Genomic DNA, 24,814 nt, shown 5'->3' with positions numbered 1-24,814 from the left:
GGAGTACACTGATCCAAACAGGGCCAGAGGACCCAGGCTATGCGAGTGCCGACAAAAACATTCAAAACACAAAGGACAACACTCTGAATAATCAAGACACCTCATGGATGTGTGGTTAGTATAACAGCAACCACCCTCCTAGTATCCTTATTAAATCTTCTCTGCTTCTCTCACACTCATGGCCACCCAGGCCTGCCCCTGATTCTGCTCTGCCCTCCCCAAAAGCCAGCCCAGGAAGGCCTTACCCAGGCTCACTCCGGGAATCCCACACGGTGAGAGGGAAAGCATCCTCATCCTGCTCATACACCATGCCCTTTTCCCATGAAGGAACTTCCATGCCCTGAGGGGACTCACAGAGCTGACCTCCCAGCATAGGTCTCTGCTGCCTGTCCCTGTGCAGTGAACCTGCCTGCTCTTTCTAGTGACACACCCGCATAGCCTGCACTGAACCTGGCTGCAGCTCAGCTCCTCTTGCTCTCCCAGTCCCAGGTACCCCTGCAACCAACATGTGATGACGGCACACATGTCACAAGAGGCAGCATAGGGGGAACCTGGTTGGCTCAATAGGTAGACCATGCAACTCTTGATCTCAGGGAGGTGAATCTGAGCCCACACTGGGAGTACAGATTATTTGAAAATAAGAATAAATGTTTAAAAAGAGGTAGTGTAGTGTCTTTTGTAAAAGGAGTGGGGACTTTGGAGTTGAGCACATGAGTCTATGTCCAGTGGGGAGATGGTGCCCAGGAGCCATGAGGCAGCTACTGGCCACCCCAGGAGCATGACAGAGCCCCCCTCCCCAGGGAACACCTGTGCAGAACTTTATGTTACTGTCTGGCTCTTACGTGCTTTGAGTTTGGGGGTCTAAACGTGGTCTTACAAGCCCTGCCCAATCTGGACTCTCCATACCTGTCTGGTCACCTCTCCTACCCCTGTTCTCCATCCTGAGGACCTCAGGCCATGGTGCTTTCCCAGAAATGCTGAGCTTTTTCCTGCTCCTATGACTTTACACATGTTGATCCTTCTGCCTAAGGTCACTATCTCCACCTTGTGCACACGGAAGACATTTACAAAGGCCCATTGTCCTCTCAGCCCCTGAATTTCTTTCTGGACTTCCCCAGGGACTTGCTGCTGTGTTCATGTCTCTCTTCAGACCGTCATCACACCACACAGGACCTTCCACAGAGGCCTCCTATCTCCTCCTTCCCTCGTTGCCTGGCACTCGTAGCTCAGCACCTGGATCACACCGCTCCTTTTCCTTTTCACAGCTCTGAAAGGAAGGTGCCCTCAGCACATTCTGCAAGCAAGGACACTAAGCTGACCCAAGACCACATACCAGCAAATAGCCAGATCCAGTGAACACCAACCAGGGCTCTTCCTGGGTATGGTAGTGTGCGTACACATGTGTGCATGGGTATTCATGTGCATACACACATATGGAAAACCAGAGTCAGGCAAAAAGAAATAACACAGACACTGGTATGCCTCCTACATGCTTGGTGCTTCACATCCACATACACTTCCTCCCTTTGACAGTGAACTTATTTCTATTTTCCAGATGAGAAAGCTAAGTTCACAGACTTACACCCTGTGCCATGGCTGTATCCCCCACAGGCTACTTCTCGCCCCCTGCCTCAGTCTCTAAACCTATGAGTAAAAATTACAGAACTTACCCAAATCCATCAGCTTTCAGTGCAGGTTACAGAAACCACTCAAAAATGTTTAAGCAGAAAGGATATAACTCAAGGACTTAGAGGATTTCAAAATCTTTATAAGGGTTGAAGTCATTGGCTCTCAACTGGGCCCCAAGCACAGCTCCCCACACAAGACAGCATTGACACACCCAGGCAGCTGCTGCATCAGAGCTGCCACTAGAACTAGGGAATTCCAGAACATGGCAGGATTGGGAAGCCACTGCCACGGCCTCCTCCTCCACTGTGGGTGCCCCTCAACAGTCAGGGAATAAACATGGGGCTGAGCCACACCATTGCTGGACAGGAGAAATCAGTATAAAGGGGGAAGCGTCACGGTCTCCTTCTAGTTCTGCCTCAAGCCTCTTATCAAGGGAGAATTTGATGGCAGCCAATTCCTACCCAGAACCCCACCTCCAAGAGACTCTGAAAACACACAATTTTAATTCTCCAGCTACCATGGGAAGGAAAGTGCCCTTTGGCTGGTGGCGTGGAGGAGAAACAAGCCCACAGAATCTACCTACCACACCATACTCTCTCCTATGGTCAGGTCACTGAAGATCAAGCAAGGAAACCATGTCCACGGGCTAAGAGTGATACCTGGCAAGCATGGGACACTGCCTGTGACTCCCTGTGCCAGGGGCACCAGCTAGAGAATGTCCCTGACGTATATCTGCCCTGTTAGTAAACAAACTCACCTCTCTAAAAAGAAAGCAAGGAGGGGATGCCTGGGGGGCTCAGCTGGTCGTGTCTGACTCTTGGTTTCGGCTCAGGTCATGATCTTAGGGTTGTAAGATGGAAGGAAACCCGTGTTGGGCTCTGAGTTGGGTCTGGAGCCTAAGATTCTCTCTCTCTCACTGCCCTCTGCCTGAGTCCCACCTCTACCTTTCTCTCTCTCTCTCTCTCAAAAAAAAGAAAAAAAATAGTTTCTTAAAAAAAAAAGGCAAGCAAGGAACACATTTCTTCCTCAGCACTGTTCATGTCACTTTCCAAGTTATCAAATCCCCAAAACCTAGAACGGTACAGGGGCTAAAATTTTAATCAAACACATTAACACCAAGTCAAAACACCATAAAGGTTTACTATTCTTAAACCAGTGGTTTCACATCTTTATTGCAGACCCCTAAAAACAGTGGGATCATATATGAATCCCCAACAGAAGCAGAGAGCAGGGCCAGAAACCTAAGCTGCACACAGGAGTTATGCTCTGCCCAGAGCTTCTTCTACATACTGTCTCATTTAAGACTCTATCAGGGGATCCCTGGGTGGCTCAGCGATTGAGCACCTGCCTTTGGCCCAGGGCATGATCCTGGAGTACCAGGATCGAGTCCCACATCAGGCTCCCTGCATGGAGCCTACTTCTCCCTCTGCCTGTGTCTCTCATGAATAAATAAATAAAATCTTAAAAAAAAAAAAAAGACTCTATCCACTCTTTACAAGAGGCACAATGAGCCCCCACCACCCAGTACACGGGGGATCACAAAAGTTGGGGGAGTTCTTGAGGTCACACAGGTAAAAAATGGTTTGAACCTGGGTCTGAGCAGTTCCAGGTCCCCCAGCACACTCCTCGCCTGTGTTACATGTAGGTCACCTCTGCTGGGGTAAGCCAGATGCAGACTGTGACCCAAGGGGCTCTCCACCAGGTGGGGAAGCACACCAGAAAAGTGCATCATCACAGCTCTTTGAACACAGGAGCACCACACCTCCTAGCCTCCGGCAAGCTGCTCCCTTTCCCTCAGCTTCCCTCCACAAGCCGCTTCTCATTCTTCCACTGCAGTGCAAGCATCGCTGCTCAGCAAGGACACCCAGACCATCTCTGCTGAGAGCTGCATAAAGGGCCGCCAAAGCAGCGGTAAGTGGTCAAAGCTGATTATTACCTTCCAGGCCAGTGCAGATTAGCGGCCTTAAATCCTCACCTTCACAGAAACAATCTATATCCTATGAGAAACATGTGTATTACTGCATCCCCCTTGTCTTTGCTGTCCAGGTATCTACACAAATACTGTTAAAACTACATGGGAGAGGCACCTGGGTGGCTCAGTCGGTGAAACACCCGTCTTCCGCTCAGGTCATGATCCCAGGGTCCTGGGATGGAGCCCTGCATCGGGTTCCCTGATGGGGAGTCTGCTCCTCCTTCTCCCTCTGCCCCTCCCCCTGCTCCTGCTCTCTCCCTTTAATAAATAAATAAAATCATTAAAATAGTAATAGTAGGGGCACCTGGGTGGCTCAGTAGTTGAGTGTCTGCCTTTGGCTCAGGTTGTGATTCCAGGGTCCTGAGATCAAGTCCCACATCAGGCTCCCTGCAGGGAGTCTGCTTCTCCCTCTGCCTCTCTGTGTCTCATGAATAAACAAATAAATTAATCTTTAAAAATAATAGTAAATAAAATAATAAAATAAAAATACACAGGAGGCATAGAATCCCTTAAACACAGTCGCTCCCTCCAAACAAGAAGAGGATCCTACTCAAATTACATTAGTAAATTTTCTTCAAGGAAACAAACACCAACATTTACAACCTACCAGCAGGATGGTTCTCAAAGGCTGGGTGATTTTGTCCACTCTTCCAACCCCTCCCTTCCCAGGATATAAGGTGATGCCTTGCTGCATAACTGGGAAGTGGTCCTGGCATCTAGTGGCTACAGGCCAGGGAGGCGGCTAGACAGCCTTCAATGCACAGGACGGCCCCCACGACAAAGATTCATCCATCCCAAAACATCAACAGTGCAGAAATCCTGACTTAACTTTTTCAACAACTTTTGATTAAAGTCAGTACCATATTAGAAGAACTAGAGAAAATTTCACAAAAATGTGTTTCTCAGAAATGACATTGACATTAGAATCATAGATTGCTACTACTTACCAGGCAATGTGCTAGATGCTTTCTTTATCTACTTGATCTCTAACCTTAGGCAGTCTTATGCTCCATTTAAGGCTCAGAGAAGAATGAACTAACTTGCCCGAGGTTACACAGCTTGTAAGTGGGAGAGCTCACACTGAATCTAGCCAGTATGACTCCTGAAGCAGCACTCAACATTGGCACCCTCACATGCTCACACCTCTAGGACAGCCCTCACACCATCCCCACCCCCCGTGTCTGCTCCATCTCCCCCACCAGGACTATGTCTCAGCTCAAGGTGGGAGCTGCAGCACAGGGGCTTCCAACAGCCTGCAGGATGAAGAGAGAAAAGGGACAGAGAATGCTGAGTCTGCAGCTTTCTCAAGGCAGTGGTCAGGCCCAGCCTGCCACCCTGTCACTTCTCTGGGCCTGTCTTACCCAGGCCACCTTCATCAAGCAGTCATGGCCACCAACCAGTCTGCCCCCTCAGGCCACAAGTTCCATGACCCCTTCCTCTGAGCCCTGTTCTCCGAGATGAGCCTTCCACAGTCCCACCCACACTTCCTCCTACAATTTCCTAGAAATTGGCTCTGTGAGGACAATGAGAACAGATGGGCACTAGGGTAAAGAATGTCACCTGGGTGCAGGAGATAAAATGGAGAAACAGAAAGACTCAGAAGCCCTGGCTGGAAACCCCAAAGGCCCAGCTCTAGCCCCAACCCTGCCCTCAACAAAACTCAATCCTTACTACGTACCAGGCCCCCTCTGTAATTCTCCTGTAAAATGTTTAGTGGGTTCCAAACATTTCTGGCACAGACCCCTTTTCCTCCTCAAAGGAATTCTAGATTAAAACTCTCCTCTCACATTGAAACTTTCACACTTTAAGACTCTAGGATGAAAAACTCACTAGGTTCAGCCCATAAGATCATATATTTTGATGCATTTGTCATTAATATTGCACCTGCTTCCCCAAAATACTTAATAGTTGTTCACAACAATGTCACAGCCATCAAAAGGGCAAGGGAGGGGGTGTCTGGCTGGCTCAGTTGGTGGGGTATGCAGCTGTTGATCTTGAGGTCGGGAGTTCGAGCCCCAAGTTGGGTATGGAGATTATTTAAATAAATAAATACATGTTTGAAAAATGTTTTATAAAAGGGGTAAGGAGACAAGAACCAAAGAATAAAACAGAGAGGAGACATTTCTGCAGCACAAAGCTATGAAAGATTTTCAAGAAACAGCAGCTTTCCCGTACTACATAATTTCAGTTATATGCAGACCCTAAAAAACCAAACAACACAGAAACAGACTCAGATACAAAAAGCAATCTCGTGAGGAAGAGGAGGAGGAGGTACAAAACAAACAAAGCGGATTAAAAGGCACAAACTTCCAGATACAAAAATAAATAATACCAAAGGATACAGTGGACAACACAGGGATGTAATGTAGTCAATGACAGAAACACCTCTGTACGGGACAGACGGCACTGGATTCATCTCTGGGATCACTGAGTCATAGACGTAAATGTTCAGTCACTCTGTGCAAGACCTGAAACTAGCATGATACTGCATGTCAGCAACACTTCAATCTGAAAAAAACAGTAGCTTTAGCAACAATCCACGGTAACTGACGGTGTTTCCTATCAAAGCTCTAACACAGTGAGACAAGGCAGCCAACAAAGAAAGGCGCAGCTGACAAAGAAAAGCACAGCCGTGGTGATCACAAGTGACGGATCCCAGAGAGCTGACTCTGGGTGGGTCGATCCCATTTCACACATGTGAGCCACTGCATTCCCGTGACCACCACATGAAGTAGGGCTCATAAGAGGACCTTTATTAATAACATAACAAGCACCTTGTGCTGGGCACTTACTCATGCGATTTTAGAGAGAACTCACTCAGAGAGTGAAGTAATGTATTCAAGGTCACACAGCTAGGATGCAGATGCAGCTCTGTTCAAGATGAATCTCAGCCCTCACCTCCAGGATGCTTCCCAGCCACCCTCATTTTGAATCACATTTCCAAATTTGCCAAGAACCCCCACGTAGTTCTGAAAACCTGCAGACACTGATCTGAGTCAAGAGAACAGCTCAGCCACACAAATCGGAACCACAGCAGCCTATTTGAGGGCTTGGCCTCAGGACAGTGACTCTCTCCCCAAAGTTCCTGGGCTCCTCCCACTGAAGTGGTCCTGGGTGATGGAGTTCTGGGACTAGGGTGGTGGCTGGATGCTTGCCTGTCCACACATGAGAGAAGAGGTGCCCCCCAAACCAGAGCCTGCACTGGGGATCTTCTCCCTCAAGACTGGTCTTAGGTTTACTCAACATGATCTCCACATTCAAATGATGAAGCAGCTGGGGCAGTGTTGAGTTCACATTCATGCCCACAGTGACAGAAGTCTCCAGCCAACCCCAGCCAGCAGAGCACACCACTTCAAAGGGACACCCAGGGGCACCTGGGTCACTCAGTCAGTTAAGCATCTGACTCTTTATTTCACCTCAGGGTCGTGGGTTCAAGCCCCGGGTCAGGATCCATGCTCAATAGGGAGTCTGCTTGAGATTCTCCTTGTCCCTCTGCCCCTCTCTTCACTCATGTGCTCTCAAATAAATAAATGCTTTCTAAAAAAGGAACATGCAGACCTACATGGGCTTTGCTATAGCACACACATGCAAGGGGCAGCTGGAGTGAACTACAGAAATGGGCCCCCCAATGAGTAGCTAGGAACAGGTTGCCACTCTCCCACCCATCCTCTCACAGCCCCTGTGCCCTTCCTCACAGCACTGCCCAGCTTCAGGGCCATAGTGGCTTATATGACTGACTGATGTGTCCCTGGCCACCACCGCCAACCCCTGGCCCCACCCCGAGTGATTACCTATAACCACTTCTCTGCTCTTAATATTCCCATATTACCTGCCAAGAGCAGACCAGGGAACACACACACAGATGCTGAACAAAAACATGGGAGCCCAAGTTAAGAGGCAGGTTCCAGGGGAGCTGTCCCCAAGGACTTGAGGTGAGACACAGGGACCCCACAGGCCCTGCTCTGGCACCTTAGTGGCCTGGTCCCAACACAGGTGGGAAAGCAGAGGATGCCATGCAGTGACAGAAGCAGCACCAGGTCCAGAACAGGGACACCAGCCCTGTGGAGGCACAGAGACCAAGGCTGCCTGGAAACACTAGCCCTGGGTTATGCCAGTGGGGGCCAGAGGTGGAAACATGGGTTACTAAACCTCCACTTGGCCCAAGAAACTCAAGTGATTATCATAAAGGGCCCTTCAGAGGACAAGGGTGACAAAGTAAGGCTGCTGATCTGTTAACACGGGCCACCTGTGGGTCACCCTCAGCCATAGCAGGTCAGAGGCCTGGGAGTGACAACAAAGTGTGAGAGTCAGCCAGGGAAGGACACAGAGAGGACAGCTGGCAGCAAGGGCTCAAACAGCAGAACCTCTGACAGACTAGTCCTACACACAACCGCACAGGACTCTGGGCTATGGGAAGAAGACCCAATAGCTTGGATGACTCAGGGCCTGCTCAGCAAGCCAGGACACACACAGCACATTTTGGATGGGCACAGGCAGCTGGTCTGGAGAACCTAGCTCTTGTAGAGACAAAGACAGTGTTACCTGGTAAAGAAGCTACTAAGTGGCCCCAAAATTTTCAGTTTACTCCCATCCTCAGTTCCATCAGCACAGTCCTGCTGGCACAGCTCCCGGGTTTCCTTGCTGGAGCTCAAGGTGACATCAGTAAACTGAGGGTCATCATCACTCTCCAGGGTCACGATGGCACTGGAGCTGCTTGTGACCACCAGGTCCAAAATGTCCTCATTGCTGACAGACAGCGTGGTTGACAGCTCTGTGCCAAGACTAGACACACTGCAGACGGAGACATCGTCGCTGCGGTTCAGGGCTTTCGAGGTGGGGCTATAGAGCTTCACCGAGTCATAGCCTGTCCTGGGGAACGTGGATGACTTCCGCACACTCTGCTCCCACTCGGTGCTGCTGGGAGCCGGTGGTGTGTAGGATGGTAGCGGGCATGCGCTCTGGCAAGCCCGCTCAGGGACGATCTCCGACTCCGATGGCTTCCTCTTCACGTGGACCACACTGCAGGGAACGGGTTCTGGGTTACTGATCTCTAGGGTAGGAATGCCCGAGTCCACAGACTTAAGGCTGTGCCGATCTTCCAAAGGACCAAGTTTCAACTTGGGCCCAGACTCTGGCAATGAGAGGGATCTGGGTGCCTTGAGATTCAAGTGTTGCAGGTTCTGAATGTGGTCTCCTGGCCGACCATCCAGAATGCCCATCAAGGCTACGCCATTTGTAGAGGCGGAGAGGTTTCCATCAGTCATCTTGGTCCAAGGAAGAACTAGGAAGCAAAAACACAAAAATGGAAATTAAGACAATATCTATAAAAGCCTAAGACACAGGTCTAATATTCTGATATTTGACACAGCTCTTCTTAGGGAGGAATCCTTGAAAAAAGTCCTACATATCCAAGTTTTAATTCAGGACCAAAACCTAACATTTTAGCATATATTACCATAATATAAAATAATAGGACAATAACCCAAACGAAGGCTATAGCTAGGGTAAAAAATACTTAAACAGTCCCCTTGCTCATTATCACCAGCATCCCACCAGTCACATATCTGACTCCTAGGCCAGCACAGGGGGTGTGAGGACTGGGCCAGGCAAGAAAGGGTTGTTTTTCATGTTTTTTGAAAAATGATAAACAGAAGGGGCGCCTGGGTGGCTCAGTTGGAGCAGCCAATTCTAGATCTCAGATCTCAGCTCACGTCTTGATCTCATAGTTGTGAGTTTGAGCCCCAAGTTGGGCTCCATGCCCAAAATAAATGACGGAGTACCTCTGTCAAAAGTACATGAATTCAAAAAAAAAAAAGTACATGAATTCATAACCCATACGTAAATCAAGTTCTACTTGTTCCAAGACAGAAAAATCAAGATGTCATCACCACAACAGGGAACAATAGGACTGTGTAGGCCATGTGCCATGAGATGACCCCATCTGCATCCAAGTCAGCCATGGCCCCTCACAGTGTTTTCATCACCTGACTCACGTCCACAAGGTAGGGTATATCATCCCCATCACCATGGAGGAAACCAAGCCTCAGAGAGGTTAAGAAATGGGCCCAAATCATATTATTATTTAGCAGCAGGGCTGGGATCTATGGGGCAGAGCCCAAAACAGGCCATACCTACTGGATGAATAGCTTAATGTACAGTTATAAAAACCCAGGTAGAAGGCTGGCTCGAGGACAACAGATAATCAAGGAAAAATAAAACCATAAACCTACAATAAAGACTTGAGTGACAAAAGTCAAAGCTGTCAGTGACACACATCTGCCAGTGGTTCTCTGGCCTATGACTGGGTGTGGGGGTCCCTGGGTGGCTCAGCGGTTTAGCACCTGCCTTCAGCCCAGGGCGTGATCCTGGAGTCCCAGGATGGAGTCCCACACCGGGCTCCCTGCATGGAGCCTGCTTCTCCCTCTGCCTGTGTCTCTGCCTCTCTCTCTCTCTCTGTGTCTCTCTCATGAATAAATGAATAAAATCTTAAAAAAAAAAAAAAAACTGGGGTGTGAAGGATGGGATAGGAGGCGCACAAGCCTGGGCAACACAACCCCTAGCAGACTGAGAACCCTCGCATAGGTTACACTACCATCTCTCCTTATCCTTTAAAATGTCAAAATTAAAGAAACCCGGTGTGGTTACTGAACTCTGATCTGTGGTTTAGAACAACAGAAAGAACAGTACTTTCTTGGGTTATTTTTAAGTAAGCTCCATGCTCAGCATGGACTCCAATGTAGGGATTGATCTCACGACCCTGAGATCAAGACCTGAGCCGAGATCAAGAGTAGGACGCTGAACCCACGGAGCCACCCAGGTGCTCCACTTTCTTGGGTGCTAATGGGCCTTTTCCTGGGCTCTAATCACAGCTGTGCTGACTGGCTGAGGTGAATTAAGTCACGTACCATGAGAAAAGCATCCCCAAGGCACAGGCCCCCCTGCAGCAGGTGGTCTATTGGTAGCTGCCATCATCAAAGAGATGGTGGGTGAAGGTTTTGAAGCACAGTGGGAACAATGAAAGCCACTCCCTTTTGGGTGTCCCTGAGCCTTCCTGCTCCCCTTCAGGAAGCCTGGCCCTTCTATACGTCAACACAGCAAAAGCAAATTAATTAAAAGCAGAACAGGGGAGGGAAAAACCAAAGAAACGAACCAGACAGTGCAACAGTAGAGCAGAAATAAAAATATGAATAAATCAAAATGTAGAATTCAGAAATAGAACTATATATAAAAACGTGAAATATGACCCAGAGAGTAAGGAAGGATTATTTAATCATGATGATGTACTAACTGATTATCAATTTTTCTTAGAAGGCAGAATCACATTGTACATCAAAATGAAACACAAAATTATTATTTTTTTAAATTATGATTTAATACAAAAACTAAATTATAAATGTATTCCATCAAATACTTTTCTAACCTACTGAGCAAAAACTTCCCCGAAAGAGTCTGGCCATCACCTCAGCACCCATGAACACGTTTTCAGTGTCACAGTTCACACTGTGCTCATTTTCCTGGGCTGGAGCCCCTATCCTGAGTCCTTAGCCATAAGCTCCCCCAGGCAAAGCTATGGCCAACTATTTCCAAGACCCTGCCCTAGGAAGTCCCTGAACTCAACCATACTGTGCAAAAACAGGATTCACAACAGGAAGACACAGGGAGATTCAACTGTACACACACTTGAAAGTTCTACATTTTTTTTAATTGAAAGGAAAATACAGTAAGAAACATTTCTAGCACATAGTGAAGAGCTAATCTTTTGCAATATCAAGAGTTATTGGAATTCTCAAAACACTCTAAAAAGGGGGAGGCGGGGCCACCTGGGTGGTTCAGTCAAATAAGCATCTGTCTTCGGCTCAGGTCATGATCCCAGGGTCCTGGGATGGAGCCCCACATCGGGCTCCTTGCTCAACACAGCCTGCTTCTCCCTCTCCCGCTCCCCCTGCTTGTGCTCTGTCAAATGGATAAATAAAATCTTAAAAAAAAAATTATCAAAATACCATCAATAGGCTGACAGGTCAAACTGGCAAAAAGCCAGAAACACAAAAGGAAATCCTCACAGCAAACAGAGCTGAAAGCCAAGTGACCTGCCCAGCTGACATTCTGGCTCTGCCACTTACCATGGGGAGAAGTCTAACCTTCCTGAGCCTCAACTTCCCTCCTGGCCAGCAGTCAAGTGGGCAACACCACAAAACTCACAGCTGGTCTGAGGATACATGAAATGAGAAGGCTTGGCACACCCCACATCGGACCATAGTATGTGCCCAATAAATGTGAATTTCCTTTACTTCAGCCACACAAAGAGCTGATGCACCTGCAAACAATGCATTTAAACTGAAGTTCTTTAAAAAAATAAATAAATAAAAGTAAATAAAAAAATAATAAACTGAAGTTCCAATACTAGAAGACACAGGAACACAAAACATGAGTGTTGAGGGAACCCAAGGACCCTTTCTCAGCATCGTCACAATGAGAGCACAAGGACGGTGAAGCAGGTCTGACAAAGTCCAACGCCACCGGGTGGTGAAAGCCACTGGGCGGTGGCCTCTTCTCCATTCCTCTCTCCTCTGTGCTGGGGGCCGGGACAACAGGACAAGGGCCTCTTCTAGGGAGAAAATGAATGACCTCTGAGGTCTCTGCTCATTCTAAGTCAACGGAAGTTCCTTAAGCCTCACAAACAAGGTGTGAGCCTTCAGGGGAAAAAAAACTAAAAGCAAAAACATACTTCTGCTTGCAACATACTCTCAAAGCAAAGCCTGCAAGGCCCATAGCCACCTGTCCTCAAACCCTTCCATCTGGGGCCACCAGTCCTATGAAAGCAGAACCCACACTCCCGAGCACCTGCCCTCGACAGTGCCCCGAAGGGGGAGGCTGAACACACAAAGCACTCGCTTCTCAGAGAGGCAGCAGGGTGGACTCTGGAAACTTGCCAGGAGGCCAGCTGCAGATGGCCTGCTTCCAAGTCACACGTTTTCTAAAGACAGGATCAGCCTAAATTCCCTAAGCTGGCACAGGGCCCTCCCGGACCCAGCCTCGCCAGCCTCAGCAGCCTCATGCTGCCACCCTCGCCTCTCTCAAAACCCCACGGCCTGGGTGCTCTCCCCAGGCTGGGACATCAGCGCCCCTGGGTGTCTGGCAGCATGGGCACACCCCGGAGGCCACCTCCTCTGAGAAGCCTTCCCCTACGCTCCCAGGAAGGTGTGGGTCCTCCTCCTCGTGGGCTCCCTTTGGCCACACCCCTAAAATGACTGTGCAGCTGCTCCCCTGTCTCTCTGCTGGTTTCAAAGCTTCGGGCAGGCACCAGGCTAACAGGTTCCAGACACCACTGCCTGGCCAAATGCCTGGCGTGGATTAAGGATTTAAAAATCGGTTTGCTGAGTTAATTATTACTAACAACCATGTTCTAAGAGGGCAGGTTTCGGGGACAGTCCGTTCAAGACACATTAGCTACAGGTGGATTATGCTTCAGGAACAAGGTGAGCAGTGGGGGTAATGAGAAGAAGAAACTCCCTCCCATTAGGTTCCTGGCAGCAAGTCCAGGATGACCAGCCTGTGGCGTGTTGGCCACTGCAGTACTCGGTGGGGAACGGTCCATGCATAACAGTCCAGGAAAGTAAAAGAGACTTCCTCCCTCTACACTTGCCTCCCGAAGCTGAGGCCAACCACCCATAGCAGTGGCCACAGCAGCCCCCACAGGCCCTCCAGTACCTCCAGGCCCAGGCAGCCAGCCACTCAAGGCACACGATCCAAGTGTAAGGATGACCAGCAACCACCTCCCAGACAAGGAAAGACATAGGAGACATCAGGTACAGATATGAGGGAAGCTGTTTTCACTACAGGCAGCAAGACAATCTGCATTTTACTTGCCAGTCACAAAACCTCATTCTGCAGCAAATAAAGGGGGTAAGTGCCCCAAGAGACTGGAACACCCCTCACCCCACCAGGGCTAGGACTTCAAGATAAATCACAAAGCCGACAGCAGCTCTGCCAGCGACTCTGAATGAGCCAATGGAAAACAATTCCATCTTGAACAACAGCTTAATTTTCTTCTCTTTAAAAAGCAGTGGGATGAGATCTTGATCAAGTCTTCATAAACAAACAGTTCATGAGGCCGAACCCAAATGATTTAGTTATGTCCCCAGCAGGAAAACCTTCACTCATTGGTGGCTTCAAGGAGCAATAATGCTGCCCATCCATGCAGACAGCCGTGGGCACTCGTCTTCCTGTGGCTGCTTCCTGTCCACAGGCATCTGTTCCCTATAGCCCTCCCTGTGTGGGCTCCCCTCTCGATGCTGCAGAGGGCTGCTTCGTCACACCCCAGTTAGCACCAGGGACACCGAAGCTCTCCCGATCCTCCACGGAGGGTGCACTTGCCTTTGCTGACAAGCGTGCCATCAGCTCCACCCACTGATTTCCATACCCTTAATCTTTATTTTTATAGATTTACTTATTTATTTTAGAGAGAGAGAGACAGAAAGTGCATGCAAATGCAGGGAGAGAATCTCATGCAGACTCCCCACTGAGCCTAGAACCCAATGTGAGGCTTGATTCCACAGGCCTGAGACCATGACCTGAGCCAAAACCAAGAGTTGGATGCTTCAATGACTGAGCCACCCAGGCATCCCCACTAGACCCTTAAACTTAAAAGAAGACAGACACTGGGGATGCCTGGGATGCCTTGGTGGCTCAGCAGTTGAACATCTGCCTTTGGCTCAGGTTGTGATCCCAGGATCCTGGAATCGAGTCTCACATCAGGCTCCCTACAGGGAGCCCGCTTCTCACTGCATGTATGTCTCTGTCTTCTTGTCTCTCATGAATAAATTAATTAATTAATTAATTAAAGATAAAAGAAAAAAGAAGACAGACACTGCTCCTTTCTGTCATCCACGGCCTCAGAACACATCTGTCACAGAGCCAAATTTTCAAGAGGGCAGACCAGGGCTGCAACACCTAACAACATCAGAGCATCAACATAAAATTACGATTTAATGAGTACCAAACACTGTTCTAAGCTCCCGACATGCCATTCTGCTTCATAGACATCACAGCCCTATGTGCTAGGTATTATCCCCATTGCACAGAGAAGGAAACTGAGGCCCATGGCTTACCCAAGGGCTCCACTTTTACCTGACCCCAAGGCCCCTCAGTCAGCTCTGCTCCTTTGTAGCCCCAACGCAGACATCCAGAACCTCCCTAAATCCTCCTTCCTCCTGTGAAAAAGCAGACTGTCTTCGGCCATTTCCAGATGGGACCAAACCCAGGCTGAGCCAGATGCAGTGACCTGCCCAAATTGTACGGGCAAGGCCCCACCTGTTCTCTCTCCAACACCCATGTCACTCTGCATAAGGGCCCTTGGGGTCCCTCATGCTTCCTGGGGAGAATTCTGGTGGCCTCCCAGGCCTTGACCTTGACCCGTGAGGACAGAACCAGTCAGAAAAAACAAGCTATATGAGGTTCTACCACCAAGGAACACACCCTGATCTATGTGGCACCTCCCAAGTGAATTAGCCTGCTCCACACAGGGCCCCCACAAGCACCAACCACTCTGAGTCTCTTTCTCTGTTTAATGTGGTGGCTTAGACAAAAAGGACCCTGAAAAGAAAGGCATAGGATGTTCTGGAACTCAGGTACCTCGGCATTAGCAATTAATGTGGGCAGCTGCCTCTGCTCACCGAGTGTGCATTATATGTTGGGCATGGTGTTCAAAGTTCACACGCATCATCTTTGTAATCTTCACAACCCCCAGAGCTCAAGGTACCGTCATTACCACCTCACAGACAAGGAAACGAGGCCCAAAAGGTGTGTGCAATGAAGCAGCTGCGCTAGGGCCAACCTGGAGAGGACTCAGAAGTCCTTGCTCTTCCCACTGCGGCATGAGCAAGAAGCTTAGAAGAATGGGTCAATTTGCATTATGCAGAATGGAAAGGCCAACCATAAAGGTAATTTGATTTTTTTTAAAGATTTTATTTATTCATGAGAGAGAGAGAGAGAGAGAGAGAGAGGCAGAGACATAGGCAGAGGGAGAAGCAGGCTCCATTCAGGAAGCCCGATGCAGGACTCGATTCCGGGACTCCAGGATCACTCTCCAGGCCAAAGGCAGGTGCCAAACCGCTGAGCCACCCAGGGATCCCCCACTGAGCCACCCAGGGATTCCCGCTCCTTCACAATCTTAAGGAGGAAATGTGACCTTCACACCCATGAGCGGTTATGTTTAAAAAAAAAAAAAACAAAAAAACAAAAAGGCACAGCTGGGACATTTTAAATTAAGGACTTTCAATGCCCCAGGGGTGGGAAGGAAAGAGAGGGCACAAACCCATAATGTTTCAGCTGCATATAGTGACCTACCAAAGTGATTCATCATAAGTATCTAAAAAGTAACTGACAGGCAACTGACAGATGAAGAAGGTACTCAGACCATGTAACAAAACCAGCACAACTTATAGTCTTAATTATTAATAAGAGAAAACCATTTGTCAAACATTCACCATGCACCAAACCTGCTACGTGCTATCACAAGCTCTACTCATCACAAGCTCACTGAAGAAACTGAGGCCAAGTAAGTCACCTAAGGTCACACAGCCAGGAACTGAGTTCACACCATCAAAGCCCGCGTCAGCTTGCTGGAATGCTTAAGAATAGAGTCTAACTTGTGATCAATCATCAATAAGCTAAATGATCATCAATAAGCTAAATGTCTAACAATTTTTACACTTCTCTGTAAGTTAGAGTTCAGGGAAAAGGTTTTTAAAAATGAGATACACAAGGGGGGAAAAATAATGCAGGTTCTGAAGGTAGACTGGGTTCAAATCCTAGTTCCTCCACTTACAAGTTGTGTGACCTTGGACTAGTTTAACTCATATGCCCAAATATCCCTGGAGTAAAATGGAGACCCTATCTCCTCAGGCAAATAAAGTCTTTAGAATCATGCCTGGCATGAGTTAAGCCTCGGAAGATGTTGGCTGGTGTTACTTCTTCCTGGGCCCTAGATAGGGCCAGCCAGCTCAGGCCCACTATTTTAGCAACTCATTTGCATAAACAAAGCCAGACTCAGCCACTTCGTGTCTGCCAGCCTCACTGTATGGTTTCTTCCTGTCACTAACATCTCTCCTCACACAGGCTCTGTGGCACTAAGCTCGGGGCCTCAATTTCCCATCTGTAAAATGAGGTGATTAGCCCAGCTGATCTACCTGAGGTTCTGGCAGCTTGGCAGTCTAGAAATTCTTAGCAATTCAGGTCCTAGAGATTTCATAACCACCCTAAAACAAACATTAACAGATAACATGCACTCCATTTGCCTAAAATCTTCTTTTACATATTATGTATAAATGCCTATTTTTTTTAATGCCTATTTTGATGGCAAATCTTCTGCAAGGTCCCAAGCGCCATGAGCACCCACAATATACTGGGCAGGCATCTCCTGTGTTAAGGCTGAGGACATGATGGTCAGAAGCTTTGACCGACAGGGCAGACAGATTCCAAAACCAGCCACTCTGATAGGCAGGTCCTCTCTGTCAGAGAGGACTTCAGCAGAGCACTGGTGAGAGGATGTGTAGGCATGAAAGAACTTCGCCCACTGGACAGAGGGGAGTAGGGCAGCTGGTGGGAGGGATTGATGGAGGGATGGAGAGGAATGGCTGGATCCAGAGGCCAGGCAAGGCAGTGCCAATGCTGGTGTGAGAGGATGGGCTGGGGGCGCATTATGGAAACTGTTTCACAAGCAGGAAGCCAGCCCAGCTCAGCATGAAGCAAAGCGCTGGGCAGGAACCTGCTGGGACCACGGAGGGCAGTAAGGTGAGCTGAACCTCACCCAGTGACCTGGTGCAGTCTGAATCTCACCCATGCCTCTCGCCAGTCGGGTAACCCTGGACCAGTCACTTTACCTCCTTTAGTGTTTCCCAATGTTTCATTCACTCAGTAATGCTAATGAGACAAGTTCTCATTAGGGCTAGGCATCAGGTGGAGCCCACAGTCTACAGGGATCAAATATATACAACAAAGACAGCCTGGGGGGGCGGGCGGGTGAGGGGCAAACCAGGCACAGCAGGGGGTTAAGAAGTGGGAAGAAGTCATACCCAAACCTGAGGCAGGGGCTGGTACTGGCCACATAAACTGGGCAAGAGGCAGTGTTCCAGGACTGCTGTAGGACTAGCCAAGTCCAGGCAAAGCACCTAGTGGTGTGCAGATGCAACCCACCTGTAGAGGGAGGGGGTCTGGGTGGCTCAGCTGTTTGAGCACCTGACTCTTAGTTTTGGCTCAGGTCAGAATCTCCCGGTCCTTATATTAAGCCCCATGAGGCTCCACGCTCAGTAGGGAACCTGCTTGAGATTCTCTTTCCCTCCACCCCTTCCCCTGCTCATGTTCTGGTGCTCTCTCTCCCTCTCAAATAAATAAATTTTTTAAAAAAATAAAAAATAAAGGAAGTCAAGACAACAGCAAGGTGCTAATATCCTTCTTGCTGACAGGGTCCTAAAGATGCAACCCTCAACTAGCCTCAGTACATAAAATACGTCATGCCCAGGAGCCTCCTGCCATAGAACTTTCCAAAGCAAAGCTTTCAATTCCATTACCGAGAAATGGTGCTGTACAATTTCAAGGCAAAAAAAGTGGGGTATTTTTGGCCGGGTAGGACTCCAGCCCCTAAATGCCCACTGCCCCAGCGGGGTCCGGAGCCCGCGGGGCCAGGCCTCCTGCTTCCTGAGGCTTCCACATCATGGCCTCACCCCCGCAGCTTCCTCCTGGCAGCTCGGGGCCCAGGGAGGGCGGCCTGTGGCGCACCCCCGACACACCAGCTCCCGACACACCCGCTCAGCGCCCCGTTCCCCGCCCTGCGGGAAGGATCCCCAGGCCCCGTCTCTCCAGCCTCTCCTGCACAGAGAGGATCTGCGGCCCGGGCGAGGGGGTCTCTGAGGCCAGCGGAGTCCCTGGCCCGGGGACAGGGAGTCTGAGAACCTGGGGGTTCTGTGGTCTGGCAGCGGTTCCAAGAACCGAGGTCGGGCGCTCCGAGGGGGAGGGGAGTCGAGGGCCCCAGACGCCGGCTGCCCCCAAGCGCAGGAGTCCCTGGTCTGGAGGGTTCCCGAGGTGGGAGGGGCCGGGGGTCGGGGCCCCCCGGGATGCTGGGCAGGATCGCGGGGTGGAGAGGATCCCGGGGGTAGGGGTCCCAAAGTGGAGGGGTCTCCCGGGAGGGGGGGCTCTAGGCCCCCAAGGATGGGGTCAGAGACCTCGAGGGTAGAGGGGCCGGCGGGGCGGCGGCGCGCGCCGGGCCAGCCCCTCTCCCGCCGGGAGCCCGGTGCATCGCAGCACAAAACTTTCCGTCAAGTTCCGGAAAAGGAGCGTGTCAGCGCGCGCGCCTCTCCGAGGGCCGGCAAGCCACGCGCCCCCGGGCCCCGCGAGGTCACCGGGCCCCACGCGCTCCCCCGGTGCGGGGCGGGGAAGCGGCGGTCGCGCGGCGAAGGGTCGCCCAGCCGGGCCCCGAGCCCGCGCGCCCCGGCCCGGCCCGGCCCGGCCCGGCCCGGCCCGCCTCCCGCTCCCACTCCCGCCGACGCAGCAGCAGGTGGCACCGGCCCCCCTGCTTCCCTCCCTCCCGGCCCCCGCCAGACGCCCCCAGTACCGGAGTCAGCGCGGCTCCGACGCCATCCCCGGGGCCGGCGGGCGCGCAGCCCAGACCCCGGGACCCGCAACTTGCGCGACGAGGACGCGGGGCGCGCCGCAGGCGGTGGGCCGGGCGGGCAGGTGCGCGCGAGCCGCCCGCGGCCAACAGCGGCGCGCGCCCTCGCCCCGCCCCGCGCCCCCGCCCCGCCCCGCCCCGCGCCCCCGCCCCGCCCCGCCCCGCGCCCCCGCCCCGCCCCGCCCCGCCCCCCGCCCCGCCCCGCCCCGCGCCCCGCCCCGCCCCGCGCCCCCGCCCCGCCCCGCGCCCTCGCCCCGCTCCGCGCCCCGCGCCCCGCCCCTCGCCCCTCGCCCTCGGCTCGCCCCGCCCCCTGCCGGCGGCCGCCGCTCTTCCGCCCGGCCGCCGCCCCGCCCCCGCCCCGCCCCCTGCCGGCGGCCGCCGCTCTTCCGCCCGGCCGCCGCCCCCCGCCGCGCCGCCGCCACCGCTGCTCGCGCTCGACGTTCTCCCTGCTGCCTGCCACTCCTCAGCCGCTCGCCCGCCGCCCGCGGGTTCCGGAGCGCCGTCACCGCCCCTCTCCTCTCCCGAGGGCCCAGTGGAGCCGCGAGGGGAGGCCGGAGGGCAACTCCGGGTCCGCCCGGCCCCGGGGACACCTGCCAGGGGCCTCCGTACCTGGTCGGCTCCACCCGCGGCCATCTTGGAAGTGGGAAGCGGCCGGGAGGGGGAAGGGGCGCGAGCGGGCAGGGACCAGGCCTGGGGAGCCGAGCGGCGGAGCGCATCGATGGGCGCCCCTGGCCCCGGGCAGCTGTGCGGAGCGGCCGGCCGGCCCGGGACGTGCGGCCCGGGGAACGTGGCTTCGGCGGCCGCCCGGCCCGGCCTTAGTCTCTCGGCCTGTGAAGCGGGCCTTTCCGCCGGTTCTCCCGGGAGCAGCTGTTGTATGGTGCCTCGCGCCGGAGTTCCCACACCTGGCTGCACTTTGGTGCTGCCGAAGGATTTGGGGAATCCGACTCCGGTGCGCGTTAAATCACGGCTTCCGGAGACAGTGGGGTGCAGTGTGGGGACCCCTGGCCTCACGCTTCTGTGCGCTCTCTGGGGTCAGTAGTGCAGAAGCAGAGGCCGGGTCTGTGATAAAGCCGTGCAGCGTGGGCGATGAGGTCACGCCCCGGGCCCCAGGGCGGGACCGGAGCCGAGGGTCGGAAGCCAGCCGCCCTCCCCGACCGCCTCCCAGCGCCGCGCGGAGCCCCCGAGGGTCTAGGCTGCCGGCGCCAGGGCGGGTTTATCGTCTGGGCCTGGCACCTGGTCGGCACTTATTGTTGCGTTCTCTTCCGGGGCCGGCAAGAGCAGAGGACAAGCCTCAGTGGCTGGGACCCCGGAGCCTGAGAGCTGTCACTGGCAGAGAGCTGGATCAGCTGGATCGGAAGGAGGATTTGAACTGGGAGAGCGGTCAGGGGCCGGAGGATGGCCTCTCCTTTGCAGAAGGCATCTAGAAGCATGTGCTGGAAGATGCATTTGTTCCAGCCATGGCCATAAACCTTGTTTCTCCTGCCTGCGAGCTAGTCCTAGGGGTAAAAACTCTTAGAGCCTACTATTGGTTATGATGGCAGGAGGGGTGAGAAATTGTTAAATGGCAGTCTCTTAAGAGAATATATTAACACCCTTTACGGTGCCTGGTGCGTAACAGAAGCTTTACAAATGCTGACTTTCCTGGGTGGTTTTCAGGAAAAATGTTGGGTCTCCTTCAAACCCCAACACCATTTCCATTTATTTTTAGAAAACACTAACAAGAAAGTACAGACTTGCTTCAGGCCTGACTTAATTAGCAGTGTAATAAATAGGATTAATAACTCTGCGTTTACAGTGTTCCTTGCACCTCCCCCAAATCCCTTCTTGCCCTCATTCTGAGTCCTAGGGTTTTAAAGCCCCACAATGACTGGGAACCATTGTTCTGAATCCAGAACCAAAAAAAAAAAAATTATGGCCCACAGATTTACATTTGGCGCCCTCTGTCTGCCTCTTCCTCACCCTCTCCCCATCCTGCCGCCCGCGCCCTGCTCCCTGCCCCAGCACAGAGTCCCTCCCTGGGGTCCATCAGACACTTACACCCTCAGTGTGCCAAACAATTAAAAATACAAGGAACAAGATAAGCTGTGTGGGCATCTGCACTTGTGTCACCTGTGAGACCCTCGGCGCCTCCCAGCACCCATCTGTGACACAGAGACAACTGTGGCAGGGTGGTCAGTGCCGTGTCCCCCTCTGCTGCCTCACTGCTGACTGCCTTCGCAAAGTCGTGCAGACTGAACCCCGAGATCCACAGAAGGATTCTCAGCAGCATTGCTCCTTTGAGGGCTGCCAAGCTGTTGCTTGATGTAGACAAGCACCGGCTGTCAGGGTCCTCTGCTCAGTGCCAGGCCCAGCACTGACTGACCGGTCCTTGGCTGTGTCCAGAAGCCTTTCACCATCTACAAGGCTTACGGCACCTTCGCCACCCAAGATGTGTGAGGATTAGAGACAAAGTAAGTGGCAGTGACAGGTAAATGTAAAAAATTGCCTGGCTTTGTAAGTTTGTGGCACGTTTGGGGAGCTCTTGGCACCTCCCCTGTCATACAATGTGCACAAAGTGTGTTGTCAACCGGCCAAGGTGAGGGGGCACATGAGCCTCCCAGACAGCCCACGGAGGGACTCACATCTGACCTCTGAGCCTCCCTGGGCTCAAAAGCAGGAGCAGGTGCCTGATATCCATGGAAACCACCCTCTGCTGGGCCCTGGCCACACAGGAGTGATTGACAGCCCAGAGTTCCTGCCCTCACAGGTCCCCAGTCCCGAGGGGCAGATGGACATGTCACTTCACAAATTCAGCCACATCTTGCAAGGAAAACAATGAACTGACCAGATGCAGACCCCAGAAGGGTCACAAGCACAGTGTCAGGACCCCTACAGGTCCCCAAGCCCATCCTTCAGAGGCGAAAATTGGGGCCCAAAGTGTAGGTGGGGTAGGAGGTGGGCACAGGATGAGGTCGGAGGCCTCTTGTCCTGTAAAACCCCTTTGCATCTCTTTCAGGAGATACAGGGATCAAGTCTCCCAAACACACGTTTTGCTCCTGACTTCCCCAGCCCCCTGAATGTGAGCTCCATAAATATTTGTTGAATGGATGCATAAATGCTGCTCACAGCTGCACCTGTACCTGTAGCCATCCCAGGTGCCCTGTGCTGTCCTGGCTGTTGCATGCCATTACCACAGTCGAGCCCCATAACCTGCCAGGCTGGCACAGTGATTCGCATTTTGCAGGTAAGGAGACAAGCGCTGCGCAGGGAGGCTGTTCAGTCCACGGTTCGCTGCTTGTTCTCCGCTGTCCAGAAGGCCTTGCCCGCTCACCCTCCTCCCTCCCTGCCTCCCTGTCGTCAGCCTCTGTTCAGAGCCACCAGGGCCAGACCATCCCCACAGGTCAAAGGCAGATCGCACAGCCTCCATTTATTCCAAAAAAGAGTTTCTCCTCAGCCCAAGCGTTTTCAGAAATCCACCAGAAAGCTTATCCTTTCTGCCTTTACTCCTTGGAGTGTTAACTCCTTCACCGCAGAAGTGGGGCATTCACTTCTTGGAAAACAATGCCTGGAATTTGCAGTTCTTTTGATGCTTCTGGAAACTGAGCCATATAATAAGAAATTTAAAATAAATAGAAACAGAGGCAGAGGGCAGCCCGGGTGGCTCGGCGGTTTAGCACCACCTTCAGCCCAGGGTCTGATCCTGGAGACCCGGGATCGAGTCCCACATCAGGCTCCCTGCATGGAGCCTGCTTCTCCCTCTGCCTGTGTCTCTGCCCCTCTCTCTCTCTCTCTCTCTCTCTCTCTCCTCTCTCTCTTTCTCTCTCTCTCTCACTGTGTCTGTCATGAATAAATAAATAAAATATCAAAAAAAAAAAAAAAAAAAGGCAGGGAATGCCCAGGAGCACTGGAGGTCAGCCTTCCCATACCCTCAGGCCCAGAGAAGACAGCCAGGGACACAAAGATGGAAAGGTGTCAGAATGGACCAGGGAAGCCACCAACAAGCCCCTGCACTTGGGGGCAAGAAGCAGCACTCAGATCCCCACCACCAGAGCCATCAACTGGTATTTGGCAGTTTTAACAAGTGCACTCACAAGCTTCCTACCTGCAGTCAATTAAACTCCGTGAATGCAGGGAGGCAGAACTTTTAGTAGCAACACTTTCATGAACAAGAGAAGGCATGGCTCCAGCCAAGGAGGAAGCGAAAGAAAACAAGTGTAACACACAGAATGTCTCCGGTCTATTGGTACACTTGAAAGGAGCTATTTTTATCCCAAAATTCAGGCAAAAACTATTCTAAGAAAGATGTTCACTGGTGTTATTTGCAATAGTGAAATGGACATAACATGAATGCCCGATCATGAGGGAAGATTAAATGGAGAGACTTATATGCAGCCATTAAGAAATGTTTAAAGAATTTATTACAGCACAGGAGAAATGCTTAAGTTATAAGGGTAATACTGAATTTTAAATAAAGTATAATGAAAGAATATGGAATATGTATCATCTACAGGCATGAAGAGAAAGAAACACTGATATGAATATTGGAACACACCTGATTGTCTTCTGTCCCTATATATTTAGAAACTTTTAGATTTCCCCACAAGTATATGCTCTGTTTATAATGACAACATGCTGGGATGTTTAGGTGGCTCAGTGGTTGAGCATCTGCCTTTGGCTCAGGGCATGATCCCAGGGTCCTGGGATCGAGTCCCATGTCAGGTTCCCTGCAGGGGGCCTACTTCTCCCTCTGCCTTCTCTGTGTCTCTCATGAATAAATAAATAAAATCTATCTATCTATCTATCTATCTATCTATCTATCTATCTATCTATCTATCTAATGATGATGTACTAAGATACTCACTGCTGGATAACCAGCAGACTTTGAGAAGCACAGTAAACCATCAGATGAGGGCTCTGTGTCCAGGGCCCTTCTTCTCAAAGCCTCAAGATAAGCAAAGCAAGACCTGTTCAGCGCTCATGCTGCAAGAGGTTAGGGAGACCATGCACAGCCAGACAGCCCAACACAGCAACGTGACTGTGGTCTGTGTGACCCACCCTCTGTGACAGCGTCTCTAGCCACCCTAGTGACCCCTATGATGCCGAACTGTTGCCCCGTTTTACTGGGAACAGTGAACCCAGGTGGACCTGGCCCCAAATCAAAGGTCACTCATTCCCAGAGCATCTCATGGAAATTATGGGAAAAAGTGAGCTTATAATGAAACCAAGAGACCCTGCAAATTAGGGAATGCATGGCCTTGCTGGGGCGAGGGGGGAGACCCAGGAGACCCCCTGTGGGCTCCTGGTTAGTGAATCTTTCGAGGTGTCCAGGGCCAGACGTCTTGAAGTTTCTAGGTATGAAGGGAACAGTGGCCAGGGTGAGTCTCCACACTCCTGCACAGCACAGTGGGATTTTCCAAGTAGTCTTGTGTTTTTGCTTTGTTTAAAGATTTTATTTATTTATTTATTTTAAATTTTTATTTATTTATGATAGTCACTCAGAGAGAGAGAGAGAGAGAGAGAGAGAGACAGAGATATAGGCAGAGGGAGAAGCAGGCTCCATGCACCAGGAG

The 24,814-nt window shown here is 51.5% G+C and overlaps 2 protein-coding genes across 10 annotated transcripts in view; one reads left to right on the top strand and one right to left on the bottom strand.

Moving 5' to 3' along the window:
* The window catches only part of TBC1D14 (TBC1 domain family member 14), a 107,291-nt gene extending 87,283 nt beyond the window's left edge, over positions 1-20,008 (bottom strand). For 7 of the 9 annotated variants that reach the window (XM_025438397.3, XM_049108019.1, XM_049108020.1 and 4 more), the window contains exons 1-2: positions 19,875-20,008; positions 8,144-8,882 (exon numbers count right to left, since the gene is read on the bottom strand). In XM_025438397.3, the coding sequence (XP_025294182.1) occupies positions 8,144-8,865 (722 nt within the window). In that variant the 5' untranslated portion in view covers positions 8,866-8,882; positions 19,875-20,008. Of the gene's footprint in view, positions 1-8,143; positions 8,883-19,208; positions 19,368-19,874 lie in introns of those variants that run through there. The other 2 variants (XM_025438398.3, XM_035714631.2) reach the window with 2 other exon arrangements.
* Positions 1-24,814, top strand: part of PPP2R2C (protein phosphatase 2 regulatory subunit Bgamma) — a 947,578-nt gene that overhangs the window by 413,958 nt on the left and 508,806 nt on the right. The window lies entirely within an intron of this gene.

This window comes from Canis lupus, chromosome 3 (assembly GCF_003254725.2).
Source record: "Canis lupus dingo isolate Sandy chromosome 3, ASM325472v2, whole genome shotgun sequence".
Taxonomy (NCBI): Eukaryota; Metazoa; Chordata; class Mammalia; order Carnivora; family Canidae; genus Canis; species Canis lupus.
This window is presented reverse-complemented; position numbering and strand designations above follow the sequence as displayed.